Here is a 26,131-nt window from a genome sequence, read left to right as displayed (position 1 = left end):
AGCAGATCCTCCCTGAGTTGAGCTTTGAGATGAAACTGCAGCCCCACTAAGAGCTCAACTGCCAGTCCCAGATTCCTGGTCTTCAAAAACTGTAAGATGATAAATACTTGTTTTAGAGCTGCTAAGTTTTGGGGTAATTTGTAATGCATCAATAAAATACCGTATGGGATGATCATTGATATTCATAATGATGACCCAGAGCACTGAAATATCCTGACATGTTTTCTGAATCGTCAATAAGAAGCTGCAATTGCAGAAGGTCTCCTGATACTGTTGAAGGCTTAGTTATATTCAAATTTCCTGGTGACATTAATCATGACCCTCAGTCAGCAAGGAAGTTTGATTAAGCTGAAAGCCATATTTCCCTGCCCCTTCAGGGTAACTAAGAATTTATTACAGAGAAGAACCAAGAAAGAGTAAGGGAGAGGAGACAAATAATAAGCAACTCAGCAATTTTCATTCATTTAAAAGAATGCTGTAAAGAAAACTTAGAAAATGTATACCACATGAGCAAAAGTTTTGAAACACTGGCATACTTTGAATTAACCCAAGAAAACTCAACTAACTTTTCTTCAAGACGATAAAGAAAAGAAGAAGCTATCTTTACCAGAGTTACGCAGCATAATAGTATCTACCATTCAAAGAGAATTTGGAGGAGAAACTTAGTCGTCTGGAGAATTTATACTTGTAAAGACTATCGTCATTACTGTATTGATGAAAAGGTAAGAGAAAATGTATCTGGAGTGTGTTTAAATGAAAGAAAGGAAGGGAGGAAGAAGGAAGGAAGGAAGGAAAGATGGAAGGAAGGGAGGGAGGGAGGGAAGGAAAATAGGTAATGTATGTCATCAAAGTGTTGTCTGAATCAACTGGCCACTGAGAGAGAAGATAGAAGAGATAGAGACATGATAAAAAATAGGCAAAAGTGTATTTTTGTTCTGTTTCAAGTGGATTTAACTAAAATGAGTATTCACAACCTAACGCCAATAAAGGAATATTCTACAACATCATTGGTGTCAGTGATAGTTAGCATCAGGTGCAACGTCAGCAGAAACACTAGCAGCCAGTTAAGAAGTAAACCAAGCTGGAGGAGATGAAAGTCAAGGTCAATTTAGATTCTTAGCATGACAGACATTACTCATTCCTGCTTCACCAGCTCACTTTCCTGAGTCCCTCACTGCTGCCTGGACTTGTAAATTAGATAGGAAAGATCCCAACTGTGTGTGTGCATGATATATCATACATATAGAAGTATATAAATGCATATGTACAGTTTAAGGTAAAATAATACAATAAACACTTGTGCATCTGTATTAGTCAGGGTTCTCCAGAAAAACAGAATAGGAAATATATAGATATATAGAAGATTTATTATGAGGAATTGGCTCATTCAGTTATGGAGTCTGTGGTCTGCTACCATGATCAACTTTCTGCAAGCTGGAGGCCCAGGAAAGCCAGTGGCATAGTTCTAGTCCAAGCCCAAAGCCCTGAGAACCAAGAGCCCAATGTCCAAGGGTAAAAGAAGACAGATGTCCCAGCTCAAAAGAGACAGCAAATTCACCCTTCCTCTGCCATTTTGTTATATTCAGGCCCTCAGTGTACTGCATGATGCCCACCTGCATTTGTGAGGGTCGTATGTTTTACTCAGTCTATCAATTAAAATGCTAACCTCTTCTAGAAACACCCCCACAGAAACACCCATAATGTTTTAAAAGCTACCTGGGCACCTCTTAGCCCAGTCAAGTTGACATGTAAAATTAACCATCACACTGTCCAATATATAGGTTAAAAATAGAATATTGCCAGTTTACCAGAAGACGTTTTGTGCCTCTTCTGACACACATCATCTTAAATTTTTGGTTAATCATTCTCTTGCTTTTCTGCATAGTTTTATTATACATGTATATATCCTTAGACTATAAACATATTGCTTAATTTTCTTGTTTTTAAACAAGAAATGGGAATTACATAGATGTAATTCTTCTAATCAGCATTATGGTTTTGATATGCCTTTGTATCAATAGCTGTAATTCATTCATACTATTGGCTATACTGTGTTTCATCATTTGAATATGCAATGATTTATTAAGCCATCTCATCGCTGATGGATATTCAGGATGTTTCCAGTTTGGAGCTATTATGAACACAACTTCCTGTACATTTGTGTACATATGTCCTGGAGTGTTAACCTAGGAATAAAATTGCAGAACTGTATGGTATATGCCTATTCAGTTTTATTCTATCATGCCAAACTGTCTTTCAAGAAAGGTGACACCAGTTTACATTTCTCCCAGCGGAGGATGAGTATTCTTAATTCCTAATATCCCATATATACATCTTCAGAGTATAAGTTTTGTATTTCTTTTATTAATTTTTTCCTAATTATTTTGTTCTTTTCAATGCTGCTGTAAATGGGATTTTTCTTCTTAATTTCCCTTTCAGATTGTTCACTGCTGGTGTATAGAAATACAATTGCTTTTTGTATGTTGATCGTGTAGCCTGAAATCTTTCTGGACTCATTTATCAGCTCTAATAGGGTCATCGTAGATGTCTCAGAATTTTCTGTATACAACATCATATAATCTGGAAGTATAGTTTTACTTATTCCTTTCTAATCTGGATGCCTTTATTTCTTTTTCTTGTCTAATTGCCCTGGCTAGAATCTCCAGTAGAATGCTGAATGGAAGTGATGAGAACAGACATGCTTGCTTGTTCCTGATCATAGAGGAAACATTCAGTCTTTCACCGTTAAGTAGAACATTTGCCGTGGGATCCACAGATGCTCTTTATCAGGTTGAGGATTTTGTATTCCTAAATTGTTGAGTATTTTATCATGAAGAGATGTTGAATTTTGTCAAATGCTTTTTCTGCATCTATTGAGGTAGCAAAAATCATTTTACCTTTGTACAAACTTTGTTCTGGGCCCTCTTTTTTTTTTTTTTTTTTTTTGCGGTATGCAGGCCTCTCACTGTTGTGGCCTCTCCCGTTGCGGAGCACAGGCTCCGGATGCACAGGCTTAGCGGCCATGGCTCACAGGCCCAGCCGCCCCACGGTATGTGGGATCTTCCCAGACTGGGGCACGAACCCGTGTTCCCTGCATTGGCAGGCGGACCCTCAACAACTGCGCCACCAGGGAAGCCCTGTTCTGGGCCCTTCGAGTGACCCTTTTTAGTTATGAAGATGTGAAGCAAGTTCACAACCATTACTTCCAGGAGAATGTATAATAGGCTACCTTGGGGCTTGATTAAGACTTGGGATTTGGTCTGTGGAGCTCTTCCATGCATCTATTTGAATTCTCAAAATTAAACCAAGATCAAGGACCCATCTGGAAGGGAAGAGGTGCTGATGTAACCTCTTCTTAATGAGACTTGTCAGATGTAAGACCACTGTTATGGGAATATCTGCCCTGCCCAGCCATCCTGGTAGATGCTTTGCTTCCTAGGGAAGTGCTTGTGTGCATTAAGGTGCTCCCCCCTGCACCCCATCTAACCCCTGTAGGAGGAGCAGCTGCATACAGGAGGCTTTCTACAGCCACTATTACCAGATAAGACTTACAGTGCAGGATGTCCTCGGTCTGGGGGTGATCTGGACTTGGGTCACTATAGTAACACATGCAGAAAGCAGTGCCTTGCTGAGGGTCTCTTCAGGCTTCCAGGGTACCATGTGCCTCAGTTAGTACAGCAGTTCCTGCAGTAGATAGACAGGACCTAATATCAGATTGCCCAACAGCTGAGCCCTGAGACAACCAGGACCAGCAGGTGGCACTCTCGGTAGTCAAAAATGTGAAATTCAGCTCTTAGGGTCACTTCTGAGTTCTGCTGTCCTGGAAGCAAGCACAGGAGGATTTGTTCACTGACTCCTGAGAAAAAAAGTGCTGGATAGCTTTCCTTTGACCCATCAGATACACCCTCCAACCTTCTCTTCCCTCCTCTGTGTCCGAGAGATTGGCATGCACTGGCGCACTCAACAGACTCTCTAGCTCTCTGTCTTCCAGTTGGGACTGGCCAGTGGGGTTTGGTCACTAGCAGGAGATCAAAGGGCAAGAGAAGGGGAGGGGAGGTCATTTATTCTCCTGATTCCCTCCCTGTTGGTTCAATAAGGGGTGTCTATCTATCTCTCTTCCTAAGGCCACATTTCCTATCAGACATCTCTATCCAAACAGCACTCACACGCTCTCTCTCTCCCCTCCCACTCTAGCCCAATGAAGGCTCCCTTCCACTGCCCCTCACACCTCCCCTCACTTACTAAGACTAGGACCCTGTGTTGCTTTAACTGACCCCACCTGCATCTCTGTAAATAGCCCCTTTACTGAACCCCTTTCAAATAACCCAACTTGAGTGTGCTGTTTCTTGCCACCACTATGACTAGTACAGAAAATATGAGATCTTTGGACATATCTTGGGAGGGACATCTGGGGAGAAGAAACAGAATTTCTGCTAACCATTCTGCGTTTGAATTTTGAAAGAAATGTGAACTATATATATATATTTTTTACCCGAACTGGTAAAGCAGAGCACAGGTTACAGCAATGCTTATACATCTATCCCCCTACCTGCCTGGAAGCACCTGGAGGGTAACAGTATTCACCTTTGGAGTCCTGCGGATGGTAGGTGTTCAAGAAATGTTCATCAAACACAACTGAACTGTAAGACCTTAGGCGTCACCTCTCTCTCCAGGTCTGTTCCTTCATCTGTACAACCTCTATCCAGGAACACTGAAATTTCACCCGCTTGAGCTACATAAGAAAAAAGTCAGTGCAGGGGTAATTGAAATATTCTTTAGATAAATGTTTTTATGTCAGCTTCATTGTTTTCAAGAACACAGAGTAATATGATCTTGGATAACGAAGGAGGTTGGGCAGAATGTCATTAGAAGTACTTTTAATCAAGTATTTTAAATGGCACATAATTAACATTGTTTTAAAGCAAAATGGCCCTTCAAAGGGTGCTTCTTCCCTTTAAGTAATTTACCTGAGAACAGGAACCAGATTAAATAGCAGAGCCATGACATGTGCCACTATGGACCAGTCTATATTTGACACCAAAAGAAATCTGCCTTGTATTGTATTATTGTGACAAATTGCCAGGTTACAAAACACCGTGTACAGCATGATCCCAACTTCATAAAATATTCACACCCATTTATCTATGCGGGGCGGGGGATCATTTTGGGAACGGACGCTTGTTGCCTGCAGGTGCGGGAAAGTGTGAATTCATTTTCTGCTTTTTCTTTTTACAACATTTAAAAAACAAATAAATGCTCTTTCCATTGGTGAAGGAGGAGGAGCCAGAGGGTCCGGCCTGCAAGGGCAAGGCTTCCCTGCAGCGGAGAGGGGCTACGAGAGGAGGACCGCAGGTGCAGGGACTCGGGGCCGGCTCCCTCCTGCCTGCGGGAGGCTCCACTTACCGCACGAGGGAAACGGGCACAGAGGGCGCAGCGAGAACTGGGTGGAAGTGGGGGGAAGGGGAAGCGGTGGGTCGCCGGGTTCGCAGGTCTCTCCCGGGCGCTGCGGAGGGTGGGGCGGCTGGGGGCGGAGCGCATGGGGGCGGAGTCTCGGCGTGGGACGGGTCTCGTCGGGGAAGGGGCGCGAGGGGGCGGGGAAGGTGTCGGCGTGGGTGGAGGGCGGCTGGGGACGGGATGAGGGTTGGGGCACTGTTGGGGCGGGGTCTTGGTGGGGGCTTTGGGGTGGAGTCCGCCTGGGCCTGGCTGGGTCGCGGGCGGCTCCGCCCCCCGTGGCTGGGAAGGCGGAGCAGACCGGCCCCAGAAGGCGACAGGACTCTGGGCGATGGCGGCGCCCGGCGCGCTGCTGGTGATGGGCGTGAGCGGCTCGGGGAAGTAGGTCCGGGAGGGCCGGGGCGCGGAGGGGGCGCAGTGGGGGGCGGCGCGGGGCGGCGGAGGCCGGACCCGCCGGCGTTCCAGGCCCGCGGCGACGGGAGGGTCCTTTCCCTTTGCTGATGCGGGAACTGAGGCCCGGGGCATCTGCTCCCTCTCCCCACTTGCCAACCTGCTCGCCTCGGGGGCGCCCGGCCCGGGGCCACACCCCAGACTCGGGCTCTCCGTCTGTAAATTTAGGCAGAGGCTTTAGCGAAAGCGCCTTGTGAAGAGGCGCCTGCTGGGGCGCGAATAGAGTAACGACTTCCCCGCGCCACCTGGAGCGGCCCGGGCCGTCACAGGTGCCCGTGTTTGGGGGCCTCGTGTGGGCACACCGTGCAAGGGAGCAAGGCCCACAGAGCAGGGGCAAGCCTCGTCCCAGGCTCCTACAGACTTTTGTCAAGCTGGACAGCGCGCCAGCTCCCTCCTGCCGGGCCCTGGACTTTCCTGATTAGATTTTGGAACGTCAATTTAACCTGCCTATTTACTGTGTTCCCCCTTCAACTGGAAGGATTCGGTGTTAAAATGAAGAGTGGCCCCTGAAAGTTTGTGAGCAGGGAGGCGCACTGCATACCACAAAACCTCTGCCCAGCCCAGTCTGGCCAACTTGGGGGCTGAGGAAGCCTTTGGCTTCCTGTTTAGACCAAAGTCTGACAATGCCCTTTATTAGAAAAGGCAGCTACGGCAGCATTCCACCAGAGGCAGCAAAAGACAACTAAAATATCACAACCTCCAAAGGCGTATCCAGATCCTTCTAGAATGATCTGAATCAGGAACTGCCCATGCGGTCCAGTGTATTTTAAAGACTCTTTCTTTCTCCAGGTAGGTAGGTTTAGCTTCCAAAAATTATTGTGGCATTTTTAGCCTCAAAGACAGGGAATCTTGAACTGAAAATTTAAAATAAAACACAGAGCCAGAAAGTCCCTCACTGTGTATGACTGAAGAACTCGGAGAATGAAAAACTGCCGCTCTGGTGTGATGTAGTGAAAGTCAAGAGCCCTAGGTCTTGGTTCTACTGCTGTCTGGTTGTGAGCTTGGGCAGTTCACGTGCTGCCCCCCGACCCAAGCCTTGGATCAGATGAGGGGAGACTGTACCATATGTCATATGGTTATGATATTCATGCATTCAGTAAATGTTTATCAAGCTCAATCCTTCCTCAACGTCACTGACACGTAGTGAGCAGGACAGATAAATCCCTGCCCTCAAAGAGTTTACATCCTAGTAAGGGAGGGAGGCAGTAAGGGAATAAAAACATGTGCAATGCACCAGGCAGCAGTAGGTGCTCTAGGGGAAAATAAAGGAAGGTAAGTGGAACAAAGCGAGGCAGGATAGTGAGGGAGGGCTCCTCTGAGGAAGTGGTGTTGGAGAAAGACCTATAAGAAGAGAGGAAATAAGCCCGTGGATAGCCAGGAAAGGGCATATGGGCAGAGGGAATGGCAAGTGCAAAGGCCCTGAGGCTTGACTTTCTTGTGGACTAGCAGGGAGGCCATTGTGGCAGAGTGATTGGGAGATGAGATCAGAAAAACAATGCAGGTGAAGAGAAGTGGTCATATGCTGGAATATTTTGAAAGTAGAGCCAAAAAGATGTGTTGATGGACTGGATGTGGGATATGAAGGAGAGAAGAGTCATGGATGATTTCAAGATTTTTGGCCTGGGTAACTGGAAGAAAAGAGTTTCTGTTGACTGATGGGGAAGCAATAGGCAGAGCAGGTTTGGAAGAAAATTTCAGGAGCTCAGTGTGGGATGTGGTGAGTTGGACATGCCTATCAGTCATCCAAGTGGATCTGTCAAGTGGGCAATCAGATATCCAAGTCGAGTTCAGGAGAGAGGGACTTTAGGTGAAAATGTAGGACTCATCGGTGTGTGGATATGTTTAAAGACATAGATGTTCAGGACACCAAGGGAGTGAGTGTGGATAAGCTGGCCAAGGACTGAGCCCTGGGCCCTCTAATGGTTAGGTCAATGTCAACTGTTGTCGATGGACTGAGTGATAAAATGCCTGAGAATTGATTACATTGATCATTGGATGTAGCAACATTGAGTTCTTTGGTGACTTTTGTGAGCCCCTCTTAGGGCCCCGCAGGATTTTTAAATATACTCCATAACATTTGGAGCAATGGGGTAATACCTTAAGAAAACAATAGTCTCAAACCAGAAAGATCCCATTTAAAACACTGTTAAAGTAATGTCAAGTAATAAGTTTATTATGTTTATTGCCTTTCCCTCCCCTACTTGAATGTAAGGGATCTTTTTCCTTTTTGTTTATTGACATGTGTCTAGAACAATGCCTGGCACATAGTAGGTGCTTAGTAAATATGTATTGACTTGATGAATGAATGAATGGAGCCATTTGAGTGGGTGGCGGTGTTAGCTTTCTTTATATTTTAACAATCTTAGTGAAGCCATCCTCAGCTTCTTTCCGTGTTTCCTTCTTTTTCCTGCTGTCGCAACAAGCTCAGGCCTTTTCAATACCTTTCTCATTATTCTGTGCCCCAGCCTACTGCCTACTGTCTTTTTAAGTCTCCTTGATCTTGATTTAGACCATCCCACTGGAAGACATTTGGGCCCCAAACTGGTTTGTAATGTTTGGCCCTGACCAGTCTCCTGTGAGCCGAGCACTTTGCCGTATTTCTGCTGGGGGTCCCTGGTCCATATTCAAATAGTCCAGCTGTCCTCTGGTTAGGAAGTTTGGTTAGAGTGGTAGAGAGTGGTTTTTCTGTTTTCTTCTATCTCCTTCCTGCCCGTCTACACCCCAATCTAGTTAGCTTTTCTTTTAAATTATGACTGGTGGCTGACATGTTCATTCCTGGCTAATCTAACTTGGTCCGTTGTACACAGTGCTGATTTCACCAGCCCTGGAGTTCGGCTGGGACGGTTTAGTCACCAGTAGGCTACAACATGTCACCCTATGCAGCCTGCAAAGGAGTGAACATAATGGGAGAGGTTCCAGTTCTCTCAATCCTTTGGTTACCTTCGGGAGCAGGTCTCAGTTTGGTACAAGTGTGTCTTTTTAAAACTTCCCTGATACCTTCTTAACAAAAGAGAGAGGACCCTTGGTAAGCAATAGTACCCAGCTAGAATTTCATCACAATGTTTTGTTTTCACTGTATACATCTTTTTGGTTGCCTCCTGTTTAAGGCAAGTGAGGGTGGCTTCCTGTATAAGGGAAGGAAAGAGTTTTCTTGTTTAACACATTTGTTTAATTTTAAAGAGTGAACGAATTAAACAAAAATAACAAGTAGCTAATTGTAAAAGTGTGTGTAAAACTTAGGCAAGAGGGCATGATGAAATGGTAGGAGGATACAGTAAAAAATTCTGAAGTTCATACTTCAGTGATTGGCATTTTGGGTAACACTTCAGAAACTGATAGCATGAAGGGGCTTCGTTTCTAATTAATTGCCTGACGGTCTCCACCCCTACGCCACGGCGCTAGCCTGTAAGCCTCAAGATGGCCAGTCTCAGTGGGCTGAGCATTATGTCCTAGGAGCTAGTAGGTGCTCAGTAGATATTGGCTGAGTGAAATGAGTAGGTGAATGGATAAATGTAGCTCAGTTCCCTTGTTTTACAGGTGAGAAGACTGAGATTTAGAGGACAAGGTGACTTACACAGGAGGACACAGTCATTTAGTGGCAGAATGGAGACCGTGGCCAGACCTCAGTCTCTAGGACCCAAGCCCTCTTCACTGACCATGCAGCCTGTTAGGGTCTGGACAGGTAGATCATTCTCAGATGCATTGCACAGAGAGCATTCAACTCCCAGACTTAATAATGAGTGCTGGTAATTCTCCATGTCCTTTATTTGAAGAGTGTGCCCCTTTTAAGCCCCAATATTTTAATGCTTTTATGAGCTCCTTGAACCTTGTGTGGGTGCTTAGAGGTTAAATTCCCTGTCAGACCTTTCCCTCCAATATCCTCAGTAGAAGTTATCACTTTAATAATTGAATATTTTTTCTCAAAAAAATAATTATCTATGAAACAGGGACCAAAAACTTAAGGAAAAAACTTCAGGAGTTTAATGAGGTCTTATGTATTGCTTTTGCGAGAAAACTTGGTGATGACTGGATAATTATTTCATTTAAATTCCTGGAGAAAACTAAAGCCGTGCTCTAGGCTCCAGGGTCAGGAGCATCTGTCTCAGTTTCAGTATCATAAGTTGTCGGTGATTAAGACCAGTAGGGCAGCCCTCTGCTTCCCAGGGCTCCTCGGATGGAAGAGGCACAGCGCAGGCTGGAAAAGGGCAGTCATGTAACATTTATGTCCTCTCCACAGATCCACCGTCGGTACCCTGCTGGCATCCCAGGTAACCTGTTCTAATGCCTCCCAGTTGCTAGTCCCATCATGTTGTCTCTTTGCTTCTCTCCCTTTCCCCTCCCTGCCTTTTCTTCTGGCCTGAGTGGTTTGTAAACTCACCACAGACACCTCCATGCAGCTTGTGAAACCCAGCAGAGCAATTTTGTTTTTCTCCTTGGTGATCATAAATAGTGATGAATGAAAAAAAGAGCTGCAGCAGCCCAGGGAGAGGGATTTGCGACGCGACATCAGAGCCCTCCCCACTCCTGCACCTGGGTGGCCGGGGGGCGGGGGGCAGTGGTTTCCTCGGGCTGCTGGTGGGGAAGAGGGTGGCAGGGTTGTTTCTGTACCTGCCCGTTAGTTTTAGTAACCCCACAGTGGCTGTCACGTGGGCCGCACTACCTGCCACATACCCTCTTTCACTTTGTTCTTAAAGCTAGGATGGAAATTCTACGATGCAGATGACTATCACCCAGAGGAAAATCGAATGAAGATGAGAAAAGGGATACCTCTGAATGACCAGGTAAGGTTTGCTGTCTGTTTTTATTTCCAACACAGATGTCCTGTGACGCAGGGTGATGCAGGTTAAGATTCCTGCAGTGCTTGTTGTAGTAGAGTTCCTGAGTCATGCACTCACGTACAGTGCTCCAAAAGCCAGGTGCACAGCGGGTCCACCACATATGTTAGCTTTGGCCCTGAACTCCCATCTAAACTCTAAACTGGCATCAACAGTGATGCCACCCTCTGCCCCAGCTCGGCAGAATCTGCCGGAACACTTTGTTGAGGGATTTTAATCTGCAGAATGTAATCCCTGAGAGGGCAGAGGCTCCCCTCTGCCTCATATGTGGGGAAGTTCATCTTTTCTTCCCAGGACTTATCAGCCTACCACCTCACCAGGCCCTGGCATCTCTGCCGGGCAAAGCAAAGCCCTGGCTGCTTCCCGACCAGCAGCCCGAGGAGCACCCCCCCCCGCCACTGCCCATCCAGGTGCAGGAGTGGGGAGGGCTCTGATGTCACGTCACGAATCCCGCTCCCTGGGCTGCTGCAGCTCTTTTTTTCATTCATCACTATTTATGATCACCAAGGAGAAAAACAAAATTGCTCCGGTGGGTTTCACAAACTCAGATCTGGCCCTCTGGAGCCACGCGTCCCCTCCTTGTATCCACTGGAGCCACCCTTGCCTCTTTCAGTTGCTCTACCACCATGCTCCTCCCCACAGGGCCTTTGTATCTGTTGTTCCCACTGTGAGGAATAATGCACTTCCCTGCCCTCTTCTCAGTTACCCAGCTCATGCTTCACATCTCAGCTCCTTTGCCCCCTCTTCAGGGAAGCTCTCCCTGACTTCTAGGTAAAACCTCCTATAATAAACTCTCATGGCACCGTATCCCTTATCGTCCTTGTCCCAGTTGCAACATGGCATTTGATGGTGTGAGAATTTGATTACTGTTTATCTCTACAACTAGATTTTACCTCCAAAAGGGCAGGCACTATGGCCATTTCTGTTAACCATTATAGATCCCTAGAGCCTGACACACAGTACATGTCAGAAAATATTTGTGGCAAATTTGTGAGTGAATGAATGAATGAGTGTAAGAATGAATGACTAGCACCTCACTTCTTTATACACTGTCATGAGGCCCTTTCCTAGAGGGTCTCTCTCAAACCAGAGTCACAAACTGGATTCATTGGCATGATCAGCTGTAACCCAGGAGAGACTGAGGGCAGGGTGTAGGGCTGAGTCCACAGAGCAGCTGAGAGCAGGGGCTCTAGCTGGGCCCACGTGCCAAGGGTGTCCAAAGGGCAGGTATGGTATGGAACTGGCCAAAGAGCAACACTGGTGTTTTCACTGCCATGACCTTGGCTCACCCCAGTTGGGCTCTACTTTCTTCTCTTTGTCCTGCCGTGAAGGACTGGAGTCATTAACCCACGTTAGGTCTAATTCTAGAGCACTCTGAGGGTTTCTATTTGTCGCAGGGAGTGCGCCTCGAGTGTGTAATAGTTCAAACGTTAAACCGTCAAAATCAAGTTTACAGCATCTGACCTTAGAAGGCAGGAGGAGAGAAGCAAAAAAGGGATACAGAGTAGTAACTTAAACATAATAATGATATTATACGAGAGATAATAAACATAATATAGATAACCTGGCCTCACCACTGAGCTTCTGTGACTTTTGGCAGATGGCTTAGTCTCTCTGTGCCTCATTTTTCTCCTGTGAAGTAGGGATGGTGACAGGACCTATTTCATTGAGTCCTTGGGAGTATTAAATGAGATAATATGAAAAATGTACACAGAGAAGTGCCTGAAGCATTCAGTAAATATCACTTCTTATTGTTGTTGCTAATATCTTATCTATAGATACATACATGTAACAGAAACCATTTCTGTGGAGTGTGTAAAGTGTGACTGTGCTAGGGTTATTTTATTTTTCTCCTTGGCAAGTACAAATGAAAATTAAAATAAGGAACAAAGTAAAGCAACCCAAATGGACAGATTTTAAAATGGCATTTGAGCATCCTTCCTCTTGTTCACAAGTGAGGCTTGTTAAGTGGGCAGTATGGATGGGGGGCTGGGGAGGAGAATTCAGAAGAGGAATTTATTGTACAGAAGAGAAGGTTATCAGTTACTGGAAGAAACACAACAAGTTACTAAATATATTCAGAGGCAGCTGTACAAGTTAGCCTGACCTTAGAAGCAGAGAGAAAGAGGTAAGATGGCAGATGGCTTACATTTTTGATGAGAGCCCAGCGAGACTAAGAGTGAAGGTGTGGGTCACAGCTGAGCTGGCACCAAGGACCTCCTGGTTGCTTTGGCAACCAGCCCCCCACCCCAAAGATACTGTACTGAACATCAGTTAGAGTGTTAGAGGCAGACATAGCGGTTGGCCTTGCGAAAGAGTCTCAGGAGGGTTTGGGGAGGGTATTGTGCTCAAAAGGCTAAGATATGAAGAGAAAGAACCTGAGTTGAATATACCAAGGGCTCCTTAAGTCTAGTTCAATTAAATTAAATGTAAACTCCAGTTCCTGGGTTGCACTGCCACATTTCAAGTGTTCAACAGCCACATGTAGCTGGTGGCTGCTAATCCAGGTGGCACAGATAGAGGGCATTTCCCTCAGGGCAAAAAGCTCTATTGGACAGCGCTGGTATAGAAAGATACGCCACCCAGGATGCAATACATTATTAGCGTGATGATGAGGGTAATAATAAAGAATTTCCAAGCTGCCAGCCAGTGAGTCTCCCATATGTGCCAGGTTCATGCTGTCCTGTCAGCGTATGGTGACACTTGAGCAGACTTCAACCTCAAAGTCTATTTAAAAGAGGGTTTTTTGAAAATTTTTCCCTGATTATAAATATAATACTTATCCTGTATAGAAAATTCGACCAGTGCCGAAAAATCCTTTCACAGAATTTTCATCACCCTTGGTTTCACCTTCCAAAAACACCTACTAATTGAATTTGAGTTTTTTCCCCCTTATCTTTTTTGGGGTATATATTATTTTTACATGCATTCTTTCCTCTATGGGCTTAAGTTCACTTTTGCACCAGATAAAACCAGTCCATCGCCCGTTGTCCTCCCCTCCGACTTTCCTTGCCCTCTTTCCACCTCCCCCAGCAATGCTGGACACACTTATCTTCCATCTGTTCCTCTGAGCTCCTGCCCTGCCCTTTAACCATCATCCCTTTCCAGAAGACACTGTTTCTCTAGATAGGCCAAGTGCTTAAACACTGGGCTGGGGGTTCAGGGTACACTGCCCCCCCATCCCTGCATGTAAAGACTATCAGGAATGAAGGGACCTAGAACATCAGATCCAACAGGCAGGGATGTTCATTTGGGTTATGTTGTTTCCTCCTCTCTTTCCCCTAAGACTTTCTGTGTTTGACTTGCCTTAGTTACCATATTGTCCGTAGTAACTATTTACACACAGAGTTCAGTGAATTTGCTTTAATATATCCTCTGTTTTGCCCCAGTTTCTGCACCTGTGAAAAGGAGATCTCAATCATTCCCTTTTTTCACAAACATGAATACAAAATTTGGAGCTCATGTGTCCAAGTCCTCCCTAAGACCCTAACAATAAAGTCCAGACTCCTTAGCAGGTCACTCAAGATCTTGACTCTCTAGTCCTGACAGTTTCTCCTGACCTTCCTCACCTATCAACTCCCACACCTCCTGTTCACCAGTGCTGAGCTCCTGCCTCATCCATTTAGACCAGAGTCTTGGTAAACCATCTTTAATATGCCAAGTCTTATCCTTCCCTCTGCTTGACAGGCCCTGCTTCCATTAAAATCCTCTTTACCCTTTAAGATTTAGTCTTCCTAGGGCCTGATCAAAATTGCTCTCTCCCCTTGTCTTATCATAGCCCTTCTTATATTTCTTGGAGCCCTCATTACTGTCCTGTGGGTAGATTAATTGATAAATACCCATCCTCAGGCTGTGACCCCCTCGAGGACAGGGACTGCACCGTTCATATTTATATCCCCAGTGCTCGATATGGTGCTTTGCACATATTAAGTATTCATTGTTTGTGGAGTTAGAGCCCACTGCGTACTAAATTTATTTACTAAAGGTCTTTTCAAAATTCAGAGTTGGAAATGAATGCTGTTTATTGCAGCTATTAAATCAGCCAAAAAGTAATGTTTAAAATGGAGTCTACTCCTTTTCCTGTTTAAGTCCCAAAGCAGCTCAATTTATTATATATGATTCCCCCATTTTGCAGATGAACAAAGGGAGGCACAGAGAAGTTAAGTAACTTGAGCAAAGGCACAGAGTGAGGGGGATCTCTCTAACCTCTAAAACTCTACTTTTTCTACTGTGTTAAAGGCCCTGATACTCCACACACACACAAATAATCTACAAGTGAATCAGGGTTGATTAAGTGGAGCAAGTAAGGGTGAAAGCAAGGGTGAGGGTGAGAGCAGGAGAGAGGCACAGCCCTCAGTGAGCACATCCATTGTAGGGGCCTAGGCCTTGAAGGGTATTTGAGGCAGGTGACACCTGGCTTTACACAGCAGGTCTGAGAATTCTGGTTTCCACATGGGAGTCTAGGTAGCCTCTGGAGCTGCTTTGGAAAAACTCTCTGCTTGTGGCCCCATGTGATCCTCCAAGGAAGGATCCCAATTGTGTAATTATGACTCAATACTTGGAAACTTCTGTAAAATAAAGTTGAAAGTGCTTCTGTTTTATCTCCAACTTTCTCTCATTGTTTTTATGGCTGGTGGACCCAGACCTTACCGGTGCAGTGAATAAACTGGTCCAGCATACATTCTGATTGGGCAGATGTCTGAAAGCATCCATTTTTGTTTAAATAGTTTAATGTTTCCATGTATTAATATTAGTTTTCATGGTTGAGCTTCTGAGGAATTTTATTATGACTAAGTGATGCAACATGCTTAATTCTTGACGAAGGCACATATTGAGGCACTGTTAAAACAATAAAATATGGATTCAAAGTAAAGTTCCATTTTCCTATACACAGGATAGGAAGCTTATTACCCAAACATGTTTTCCGTTATTTTTAATTTGTTTTGTCTTTATTGTGAAATGTTTCAGGCATGCAGAAAATGTAATGAATAATAAAGTCAATACCCAACTTAACACCATAACATATTTGTTTCCTAAGCCATAAAATAATACAGAGATTGATCTCTGTACAAAGAGATATTTGTGCCGATGGACTGGAGGAAATGTGCAATCTAAGTAAAACAACAGAACACAAGTTTGCTCCTATGCTAATGTGAAGAAAGAAGAGATGTCTAAAGTACTAGAAATTAAACAAATTATCCCCTCTCCTTGGTTCATCCAAACCCACTAGGAACATTTTACTCATGCAGAAGAACAACTCATTTTTTTGTTGTGTTTGCATCTGTGAATCAGTCCTAATGCATCATTATAATTGCTCCTTGAACTCTAAGTAGGTATGTGAATACTGAATATGTGAATTAGCATTTGGCCCTCTGAACCTTCCAACTACCTCTTCTAAACCAAACATTCTTGTTGAATGGGGGTTAGCAGCCCACGGCACTAGTCTCAGGATTTTGTTTCACCTAGAGACTTGTACAGTGACAAGGGATGTATTGTGGAAAAGGCTGTCTGCCTACCCAGATAGGACAAGGGTAGTCAGGCTCTGTCTTGTCAGCTCAATGCCTGATACCGTCAACACATTGAACACGCATTCATGTCTCATATGAGAACCCCACTAGTCAGGTTCACAAGATTTCTACATAAAACCAGAATGCCAGTTGATTAATTTACAAGGAGAAATTTAAGTGCCACATGGCCCGTAACACTTCACATGGATCTGATTTCAGAAGCCAACATACAATCAGGTTTTTCAGTGAACACGCAATCAAAAGAGTAGGAGAGTTAGGGCTGAAGTTTCTAATGGTGTGAGACCATCCGTCCCCTTACAGGAAGATGTTTGATAATGAGATTATGATATTCAAAGTCCTATGGCCAGAACTCAGTCCTATAGCCAGGCATGTCCTCTGGTCAGTACTCTGCTGTTTAATTCCATAATGCTCCTGCCCTGGGCTTTCACACCCACCAAGCCTTGCTGGGACAGATGTGCTTCCTTTATGTGTGTAAAAATATGTAGTTGGATCATAGTGATGTCCTGCTAGCCTGAGGGTCATTTTTACTCCTTCAGGTGAGTTTATACATCTCTGCTCCTTTCTATTAAGCGTTGCTCTTTAAATTAAAGCTTTAAAGAACAAGCTTCTTTCCTGCTTTTCCAAGTGCTTAGGAAGTTACCTCACTGTGGGCCCCATATGCTATAAGCAGACTCCTTAACTTTTTAAAAGTTGACATCATTTCTGCAGCTTGAAATGGGATGCCCCCATCTACATGTAAAACACACAATGAAGTTAGTCCCCTTAATGATTAGGATACCACTTTACCAAGGAAGTGGCCTGTGCTGCCCTTCCTGCATGCCTGAAAGGCACTATATCTTTGTAGGACTGGATCCTAGGTAGGAAACTGCTCATCCTGCTGACGTGTGAGTCTTTAAGGCCCAGTCACCCTGCTCTGCTACAGCCTTCTATTAGAGGAGCTGTTTTGGAAAATATAGCCAAAGAGGTTTAAAAACATTTTGTTTAAGGTCATTGTATAACTAACAGTGTTCTCTTTTTCATCCCTGTTAGTTCATGAATATAGTAGAAAAGCTTAGCTATTCACAGTAAGAGTACAGGAAAGAAAGGAATTTAGAAAGTTGAGTGCAAATGGAATCTTAGAAGTTAAACTTAGGGTGATCATGTCTAGAGTACTGAAAGAAAGCACCCAGAGCAGAGTGTCTGGATCTCCCTAAGCACACAACAAACACTTGTAAATGGATGAAGGAAAGGGGAAATCCAAATCTGTGCTTGAATTGGCAGCTTTTCCCATGGGCAATTTTCCATCATAAAATACTGCACAGCTCAGTAAGTCCATCTGATTATCCCCGCTACCTATAATCCTTGACACTCTTCTTCCTGGACCCCTGCCATAAGCCCAGAAAATACTGTGTTACAGTGGCAATTTCAAGTTCTGTAAGTATAGCTCCTACAACTTTTTTTCTCCTCATAGACTTCTCCAGAACATTTAGTTTTTGAGTATGATGTCTTAGAAAACCTTGCCAATAATAAACCTTAAACATACACTCTTTTCCAAGAGCACATAGGTCTTCTCATAAAGCACAGAGTTCTTTGTGGTCTGCAAATCTGGAGCTGGTAAGCCTCATTACCTTGTTACTTTGTTTAGAAATAACCACAATTGGGCTTCCCTGGTGGCGCAGTGGTTGAGAGTCCGCGTGCCAATGCAGGGGACACGGGTTCATGCCCTGGTCCGGGAAGATCCCACATGCCGTGGAGTGGCTGGGCCCGTGAGACATGGCCGCTGAGCCTGCGTGTCCGGAGCCTGTGCTCCACAACGGGAGAGGCCACAACAGTGAGAGGCCCGTGTACCACAAAAGAAAAAAAAAAAAAAAAAAAGAAATAACCACAATGGTTCTACTGACTACAGTCAGACAAGTGCTAACATAAATGTTTCATTCATTAAATTTGAGCTACAATGTGTGCACATTGTAGTAGCTGTTGTAATTTGAGTAATAATTTCTGTGAATTATGTATTAATAGCTGTTTTATTATTTGTGTAAGTTAGGTGATAGTTGTCATTTGATCTGTGTCTTGTGTGGATTTTGTAACTGTTGCATTTATACTTCTAAGTGGTCTCTGGTTGACTAGTGTGTACATAGAGGTGGTCTTTTTTTTTTAATTTATTATTATTATTTTTGGCTGCGTTGGGTTTTCATTGCTGCACACGGGCTTTCTCTAGTTGCTGCAAGCGGGGGCTACTCTTCATTGTGAGCACGGGCTCCAGGCATGCAGGCTTCAGTAGTTGTGGCACGTGGGCTCAGTAGTTGTGGTTCACAGGCTCTAGAGAGCAGGCTCAGTAGTTGTGGCACATGGGCTTAGTTGCCCTGCAGCATGTGGAATCTTCCCGGACCAGGGATCGAACCTGTGTCCTCTGCATTGGCAGGCGGGTCCTTAACCACTGCGCCATCAAGGAAGTCCCCATAGAGGTAAAGTCTTAAAAAATTCTATCACTAGTAAAACTTCCAGGAACCTCAACCCAATATTAGCACACATGCTTTTTAAAAATTTTATTTAATATGAAAAAATTAAATATATGTGTGTGTTTTGTGTGAGTGTGTGTGTGTGTAAAATCCTCTTCTGCTTCCTGACAAGGGTGGGTCCTAGTAACTGGAGGGTCTTTAGTTTGCTGAGTACAGAGTGAAGGCCTTGGTGGAATGAACCTTTCACTTATTGAGTATTTAGTTACTCTGAATGAGAAATGGGAAAGCCTGAGCCCAGGGGAGATATTCAGGAACTAAAGGAGCTCACCCAGAGCTGGAGAACTTGAAAGGCTCCTGGTGGAAAAGATTGTGTGTGTGGCGGGGGGGCATAGCCAAGGGCTTAACCAAGATCAGAAGCAAACTGAGAAATTCTCAGGTGCCAGAATCAAAGTGTCAAGATTTAATTAAACCTAAATAACCTCTTCCCCCAAGTTTTGGAAATGCATGTAAGCCAGGAGGCTGGGGAGATTCTGATGCCCCTGTAGAGATGGGAGATGAGGCCTATATGATGCATGGAGCTGGACCTGAAACTAAGTGCGAGGACTTGCATAAAGTATTTAAAGGAAGACTTTATTTGAGTGAAGATTACAAATATCTCCACTCACTAGATTCAAGAAGCAGCAAAGAATCTGGCTGTCTCCCCTGGACCACAGGTGGAAAACCAGAGACTTTCCTACGCCCAATTCACTTCATATGACAGACCAAGTTGAAAAATTAATGTAATACTAGTCTGGAATTGGTGAAACTACCTATGGAAATGTTTCCAAAACTCAGCACTCCTACAAGGGAAAAAAATCTGAAGATGCACCTGCGGTCAAAAAGTACAAACCATACAGGTAAATGAACCACTGTGAGAGAGAATCGGCAAAAAAGCACAAATGGAATAAGTCATACTCCAAGAAACAGACAGAATCAAATGAAATAATACAATATTGCAAATCAACTATACTTTAATTTTTTTAAAGAATCAAATGAAAGACAAGAAATGGAAAATTTATTGATAATGTTTCATTATCAATAGATGGATTAAACAATAAACTAGACACAGCTGAAGAGAGAACTAGTGAATTAGAAGGCAGACTAGAGGATATTACCCAGAGTGAATAAGAGAGCTAGATAACTAGAAAAATATTTGAGAAAAATTAAGAGACTGGTATAATAAAATAAGTTTCATATACAGCTAAAAGGAATCCAAGGAGAATAGAATAAGTGGGGGGGAAAGGCAACATTCAAAGAGATAATAATTAACAATTTCCTTAGACTGAATATATAAAATGAGTCCTGAACAGGATAAATAGTAAAACTGCAAAACATCAAGGACAAAGAGGTTTATTTTCTACCTATAGCTACCAAAGAGAAAATATATGTTCTAAATGATTGCCTAATATAACAAGAGATACTTCTCAACAACAATAGAACCCTAAAGACAGTAAGTATTCAAACTGCTGAGGGAAAATAACTGTCAACCAAGAATTCTTTACCAACTGAAATCTTATTTAAAATGAGTAAGAGTAAGAGCAGAAGACATTTTCAGACATACACAAAGACAGAAGGGAAAACTGTCAATTCTTAATCTATGGGAGAATTTAAAACAACTCTCTTGAAAACATCAAAACAAACAAAAGATATACGAAACAGACAAGAAAAATTAGTAAAGATATAGAAGATTTAAACAACGAGTATATTGAAAAGCATGAATAAAAAAATATTCTTTTCAAGTACATATGGAATATTTATAAATATTGACCATATACTAGACCACATGGTACTAGTGCTATATGGCACAATTTGCCACAAATTCCAAAGAGTCAATATCATACCAATCAATCACATTTTTTATCATAATGCACAAGAATTAGAAATCAATAATAAAAATTCTCACAAATCATAAAATGGTTGGAAACTAGAAATAAGTAAAATTGAAAAATAAAAATTGACATTCATATAAATAATTCATAAGTTAAAAATCATAGTGGAAATTACAAGATATTTGGAAATATATGACAAAAGTGCTGTCAACTAAAACTTATGGGATATAGCTGAAAGAGTACTTAGAAGGAAATTTACAGCCTCTGAATGCACTTTTGGAAAAATAACAAAAATGAAAATGATGATCTAAGGGTTCAAGTAGAAAAAAAATAATAAAAAGGAAGAATGTAGAAAAATTTAGAAATAAGTGCTGAAATTAATGGAATATAAAACAAACCATATAGGTGATGAGTGAAACTAATTGTTTGAAAAGATAAAAACAGGCAAATCTCTGGCAAGATTCATCAAGGGGGGAAAAAAGGCACAATTAAGACTAGGAATGAAAAGAGGCCGTGAAAAATCTGATACCAGTGAATTTTAAGACAGACAAAATTGGACACTTATATAGAAAAATATAAATTACTGTGGGAAAACAGGCTTGGATGACAGTGATCTAATGGCAGAGACAGTGCTCAGGGACACAGTCTACTCCCCGCCCCCCCCCAATGAAAACGTGACCTTGCTGATTCTAAAGTATTTCAGTTACCAAAACTGAATCAAGAATAGAAAAATCTGAATATAACACAATGCTCGTTCAAGAAATTGAACCTGTAATCAGAGATCTTTCCTCAAAAAAAAAAAGCCCCAGGCACAGAGTTTTTAAGATGAGTTTTAGTCAGCTCAGGCTGCTGTAACAAAATATCATAGACGGGGTGGCTTAAACAATAGACACTTATTTCTCACAGTTCTGGAGGGTGAAGGTCCAAGAGCAAGATGCCAGCATGGTCAGGTTCTTGGTTATTCTGAGCCTGGAGTTTCTCTTCCTGGCTTGTAGATGGCTGCCTTCTTACTGTATCCTCACTGAGTGATTGAGGGGGAGGGCAGTGGAAGGAGAGAAAGAGTACACACTAGCTCACTGATCTCTTCTCAAAAGGGCACTAATCCCATCATGAGGACCCCACCCTCATGACCTCATCTAAACCTAATTACCTCCAAATATCATCACATTAGGGGGTACTAATTTTGGGGAAATAAAAACATTCAGTTCATAACAATAATATATTGTATACAAGCTGTTTCAAAGAACAGAAAAAGAAGGAAAGCTGCCCTACTTATTTTATGAGGCTAGTATAACCTTGATAACAAAATTTAACATGGACTGTACAAGAAAACAAATGCAGGTCAATCTCAATTATATAAATGCAAAAATCCTAAATAAAATGGTAGTAATCAAATGTTTAAGAGCAAGGACTTTTAAAGACACATCATGGGCTTCCCTGGTGGCACAGTGGTTGAAAGTCTGCCTGCCGATGCAGGGGACACGGGTTTGTGCCCTGGTCCGGGAGGATCCCACATGCCGCGGAGCGACTGGGCCCGTGAGCCATGGCCACTGAGCCTGCGCGTCTGGAACCTGTGCACCTCAGCGGGAGAGGCCACAACAGTGAGAAGCCCGCGTACCACACACACACACAAAAAAAAAGACACATCATATTTCTTGAATATGCATCAAAATGATAAAGGAGGAGGGCACAGGTAAGGATATGGCTGGGACATATATAAAATCAGACTGTGAGCCAAAAATCATTGAATATGTTTAAAATTTCCATAATAAAAAATTATGTTTTTCTTTAAATGCATTATGGCCAATCAGTATTTACCCTAGGAGGATTCCTTTGTGAAACACTGTAGGGTGCCCTATGTAAACTTCCTCTGCCTTCTCTGGAGAAATACAAAATTCTCACACTGCTTATATCTGAGTAGAGCTTTGCTTTTGGAGGGTTTGAAGAATAGGACCAGGGAGCAGCTGACATAAGGGTTTCTGTGAATACCTCTCTGCATTTGAGATCAGAGGCACCTAAAGAATCACGCAGTGTAATAAAAGATTTATATACATATCAGAACCAGAGAAAATATACTTAAAATGGGAAGATGAAGATGATGGAAGTTACATACTGGTATTTTAAGGCAATTTTTATTATTACGAAAAGAGCCTCTGACACCTGGACCAGGAAAATGTTTCTGTGCTAAACTGCCTAGTGACTTGACCCCTGAGCCTTGTGCATGGCCTGCTCCTTAAAACCACTAAGATCTCTCTGGACCTTAACATTGACGAACATGATTAACTTTCTGTAAAAACGAACAAAACCTGGAAAAGCCACTTTGTGTCTGCCTTAATTTCAGGACAGGATTCCATGGCTCTGCAACTTGCATGACATTTTACAAAGGTAAGAGAAAATCAGGCCCCAGGTAAGCCAGTGAGTAAAGAAAACCCATCACAAAGTACAGGGGAAAAAATACACTCTTGAAATCACAACTGACTGCTGATATGGCATCCCAGAAATGAAATGCACCTCTATCAAGTAACCAACAATGATTTTAATCAGCCACAGGTGTGTAGTTTAGTTGGGTTCTGGAGTCAACCTTCTAAACAACTCCACAATTACTAGCTGGGAATCTTGGTCAGCCACTTGGCTTCCATAAACCTGTTTCTTCATCTGAAAATGGGGATAAATATAGTTCCTACTCACAGACTGTTGTGAGGAATTAGTGAGATGAAGCACTTAGAACAGTACCTAATATATATAGTAAGTGCTAAAAACATAATAATGACGTATAGCTATACCTTAGCCACCACTTTTATTGCCTCCTACTTCAAACTCTGACAACCAGGAAGACCTGGGGTCATTCATAAGTCAACAGATAACTGGCCACCAGGATTGAAGTCTCAAATTGTTCAGCTCTGTAGCATGCCTCTGAGCAAACGAGGTCCTCCCCAACCCATCTGTGGGCCAGACCCCTGGGAATCCTGGTTGGGACATGGAAGATAAAGAAGTGGCAGGGAATAGGTTCTAAATCTTGCTGTCTCAGATGAAGTCATGTTTTATCTAAAATCATGTGGGCCATATGAAATTAGAGTATACTTATGATTAAAAATCAGTTTACTTTTCTTAGACTGCACAGACATGGCTGGCAGCCCTGTCTTTGCATGGGCTTAGGGGTTTAAGGTTTGGAATTGAGAACTCCTGCCCACTTGGGTCTCTATCATAAATAGACTTGTCAGAGATCTAACATACTGACCTGTGATGGAAGCAGAAGTGAAGATCCTCAGGAGAATAGAGATCAGACTTCCAGGCTCAGAATAAACAAGCTCTCACTCATGGCCCCTGGGAAGAGCCAGAAGGCTCAGGTACATAGGTTTGTTGCTGATGACACACTCTATCCACTGGGTCTCCAGTCTACAATGGCCATGAATCAAGGCAGGCCCCTTCAGAATTCTCAGTTCTGAACTGAAATTTCTAAGTACCCAAGCCAGCTTTGACCCTTCACCTCTTTATACAGTTCCTTCCTGGCCCCAAGATGACTGCCTCTTCTGGCTGGTACATGTAGGTTTAGTGGAAAGGGGGCTCACCCTCATGTATGGTCTTGAACCACACTGGTTTCCCCTTATTGGTGCCTTGTCACTCTACCTCTATTTCTGGTTCAGTTTTTTTTTTTTTTTCCTTAGCACATCCCTGGAAACTTCTCACATCCTGCTCACCTTGACCACACAAGGGCTGATGCTCCCTTTTCTCCTTTCTCTAGCTCTGCACTGGTAACTTCCCCAGACTCCCAGCATACTGTAGAGTAGGAATGGAGAGAAGCCAGTTGTGAAATTCAAATCCCTGAATACCTGAGGAGAGCCTGAGCTGTGCTGTGTGTGGGGCACAGGTGCCTGCCAGCAGCCACCCATGTCTACAAGTGGTGGCTCAGTCACATCCTACATCCAAGGGGCAGAGCCAATACTTACCAAGCATTTCCTGTGTGCTGGGCACCTTGATAAACTTACTCATCACAGTTCTATGGGCAGGTACTTTGAGTAGTTGCATTTAGCAGATGATGAACTGATGCTCGGGGAGGTAAATATGTTACACAAGATGCCTCACTAGTGGAAGATCTTTACCTCAAAGCCAGGACTGCCTGATACTTGGCCACCATTTGTAACACCTTCCACTGTCTGAGAAGTGGGACTCTAGTCCTCAACCTAGACTTGACACCAATTATTTTAAATGTCTTCACTCTAGCATCTTCCCCCCACACACTTTATTTTTTCAACAGAGATGTAGCCTCTGGACAGCATGTAATACTCGCCTGTTCAGCTCTGAAGAAAGTATACAGAGACATCTTAATACAAGGAAAAGATGGTGCACCTCTGAAGTGTGATGAGTCAGGAAAGGAAGAAAAGCTGGCTGAAGTGAAGCTCCTTGTGGTCCATCTGACTGGGTCATTCGAGGTCATCTCTGGACGCTTACTCAAAAGAAAAGGGCATTTTATGTCCCCTGAGTTATTGCAGTCCCAGTTTGATACTCTGGAGCCCCCATCAGCTCCAGAAAATTTCATTCAAATCAGTGTGGACAAAAATCTTTCAGAGATAATTGCTACAATTATGGAAACTCTAAAATGAAGTGAGAATCATTTATATCAGTGGTCCAGAACACAACTGGGCATAACTCTGTCTCCCATCCCAAACCATGTTCCAGTATCCTTGTTGATACTGTATTCTAGATTCTTCTTAAGGTGAATAAACCATAATGTATTGAGATATGCTTGTTTGGGTGGATTTTTAGGAATCTGTGATACTTTTGTCATCATGCTCTGGCATATTCAGAGAAAAGGAGAGGAAACTTTGAAAGTGAAGCTTCAATTGAAGTTTAAATTCGTGTGACCCAATCAAATAATCAGAGGAAATTCTATAATCTATGCTGTAAACCATGACTTATTTAGAACACTCTTGATCATGCCTGTACTTGGACAAATAAATGAAACTTGGCTATACTTGGCACCCTCTGGAGATCGGTCTCAGGAGCAGAAAAGCGTACAAAATTGACAACTCACCAGCAAGTCATGTTACACCACACACCTCTTATTTCTCTCTCTCTGAGTCATTTCTAGGTAAATAAAAAGCACACGCAGTTCACAGATTAAAAAAAAAGTTTGCAAAGGTGGAACTTGAGTGAATGAAATGCATGACTCACTGATTCAGCCTGCCCCCACCTCATTTTAGAGACCCTTGTGAGACCAGGCTGTTAGCAACCTGCCCACCTTCCTGCTGTAAAAGCTGTCAATGATGAACACTAGGCAGGCTAGGAAGGAACACCAGAGGAGCTGCTATGGCCGAAAACTGAAACGAAACTTTCCAATGGGCAGCTTTATGCCAGTGGCAACAGGATTGGGCAAGGCTGTGGGGAGCTTAGGGGCACTGGTGCATTGCTGGCATGCAGCTTACCAGGTACCAGCAGGGAAAGCTGCAATCTGGCCAGCATGGGTTGGGTTTGAGCCCTTCCCTGATGGGGCGCCAGGAAGAAGCTTCCTTATCCCTCTATCCTAACCAGGGCCACAAGACCCAGCCACTTTGCAGGGCCAC

At 43.4% G+C, this 26,131-nt stretch overlaps 1 protein-coding gene across 7 annotated transcripts; it reads left to right on the top strand.

The window, feature by feature from the left end:
* The first annotated feature begins 5,718 nt into the window (after positions 1–5,718).
* Positions 5,719–25,848, top strand: IDNK (IDNK gluconokinase). Of its 7 annotated transcripts, none has more exons than XM_081236182.1 (5): positions 5,719–5,832; positions 10,139–10,169; positions 10,596–10,682; positions 22,912–22,955; positions 24,826–25,844. In XM_081236182.1, exons 1-5 carry the CDS (start codon positions 5,783–5,785, stop codon positions 25,169–25,171), a joined length of 558 nt encoding a protein of 185 aa, XP_081092308.1. In that variant the 5' UTR covers positions 5,719–5,782; the 3' UTR covers positions 25,172–25,844. The 7 variants fall into 7 exon arrangements, with proteins under 7 accessions (XP_081092308.1, XP_081092312.1, XP_081092309.1 ...); XM_081236186.1 differs by having other exon boundaries at positions 5,759–5,836; positions 10,600–10,682; positions 24,826–25,848; XM_081236183.1 differs by having other exon boundaries at positions 5,759–5,836; positions 24,826–25,847.
* The last annotated feature ends 283 nt before the right edge of the window (positions 25,849–26,131 follow it).

The sequence above is a fragment of the Mesoplodon bidens genome (genome assembly GCF_964165515.1).
Source record: "Mesoplodon bidens genome assembly, chromosome: 6".
In the NCBI taxonomy this organism is placed as follows: Eukaryota; Metazoa; Chordata; class Mammalia; order Artiodactyla; family Ziphiidae; genus Mesoplodon; species Mesoplodon bidens.
Note: the sequence above shows the minus strand (reverse complement) of the source record. Positions and strands in the feature narration are given on the sequence as shown.

Bases quoted from the DNA above. Each gene is read 5' to 3' on its own strand.
- IDNK (XM_081236182.1), top strand. From the start codon at position 5,783: ATGGCGGCGCCCGGCGCGCTGCTGGTGATGGGCGTGAGCGGCTCGGGG. The intron at 10,170-10,595 runs GTAACCTGTTCT...TTGTTCTTAAAG, and splicing joins GTACCCTGCTGGCATCCCAG to CTAGGATGGAAATTCTACGA. The intron at 22,956-24,825 runs GTAAGAGAAAAT...TTTTTTCAACAG, and splicing joins TTGCATGACATTTTACAAAG to AGATGTAGCCTCTGGACAGC.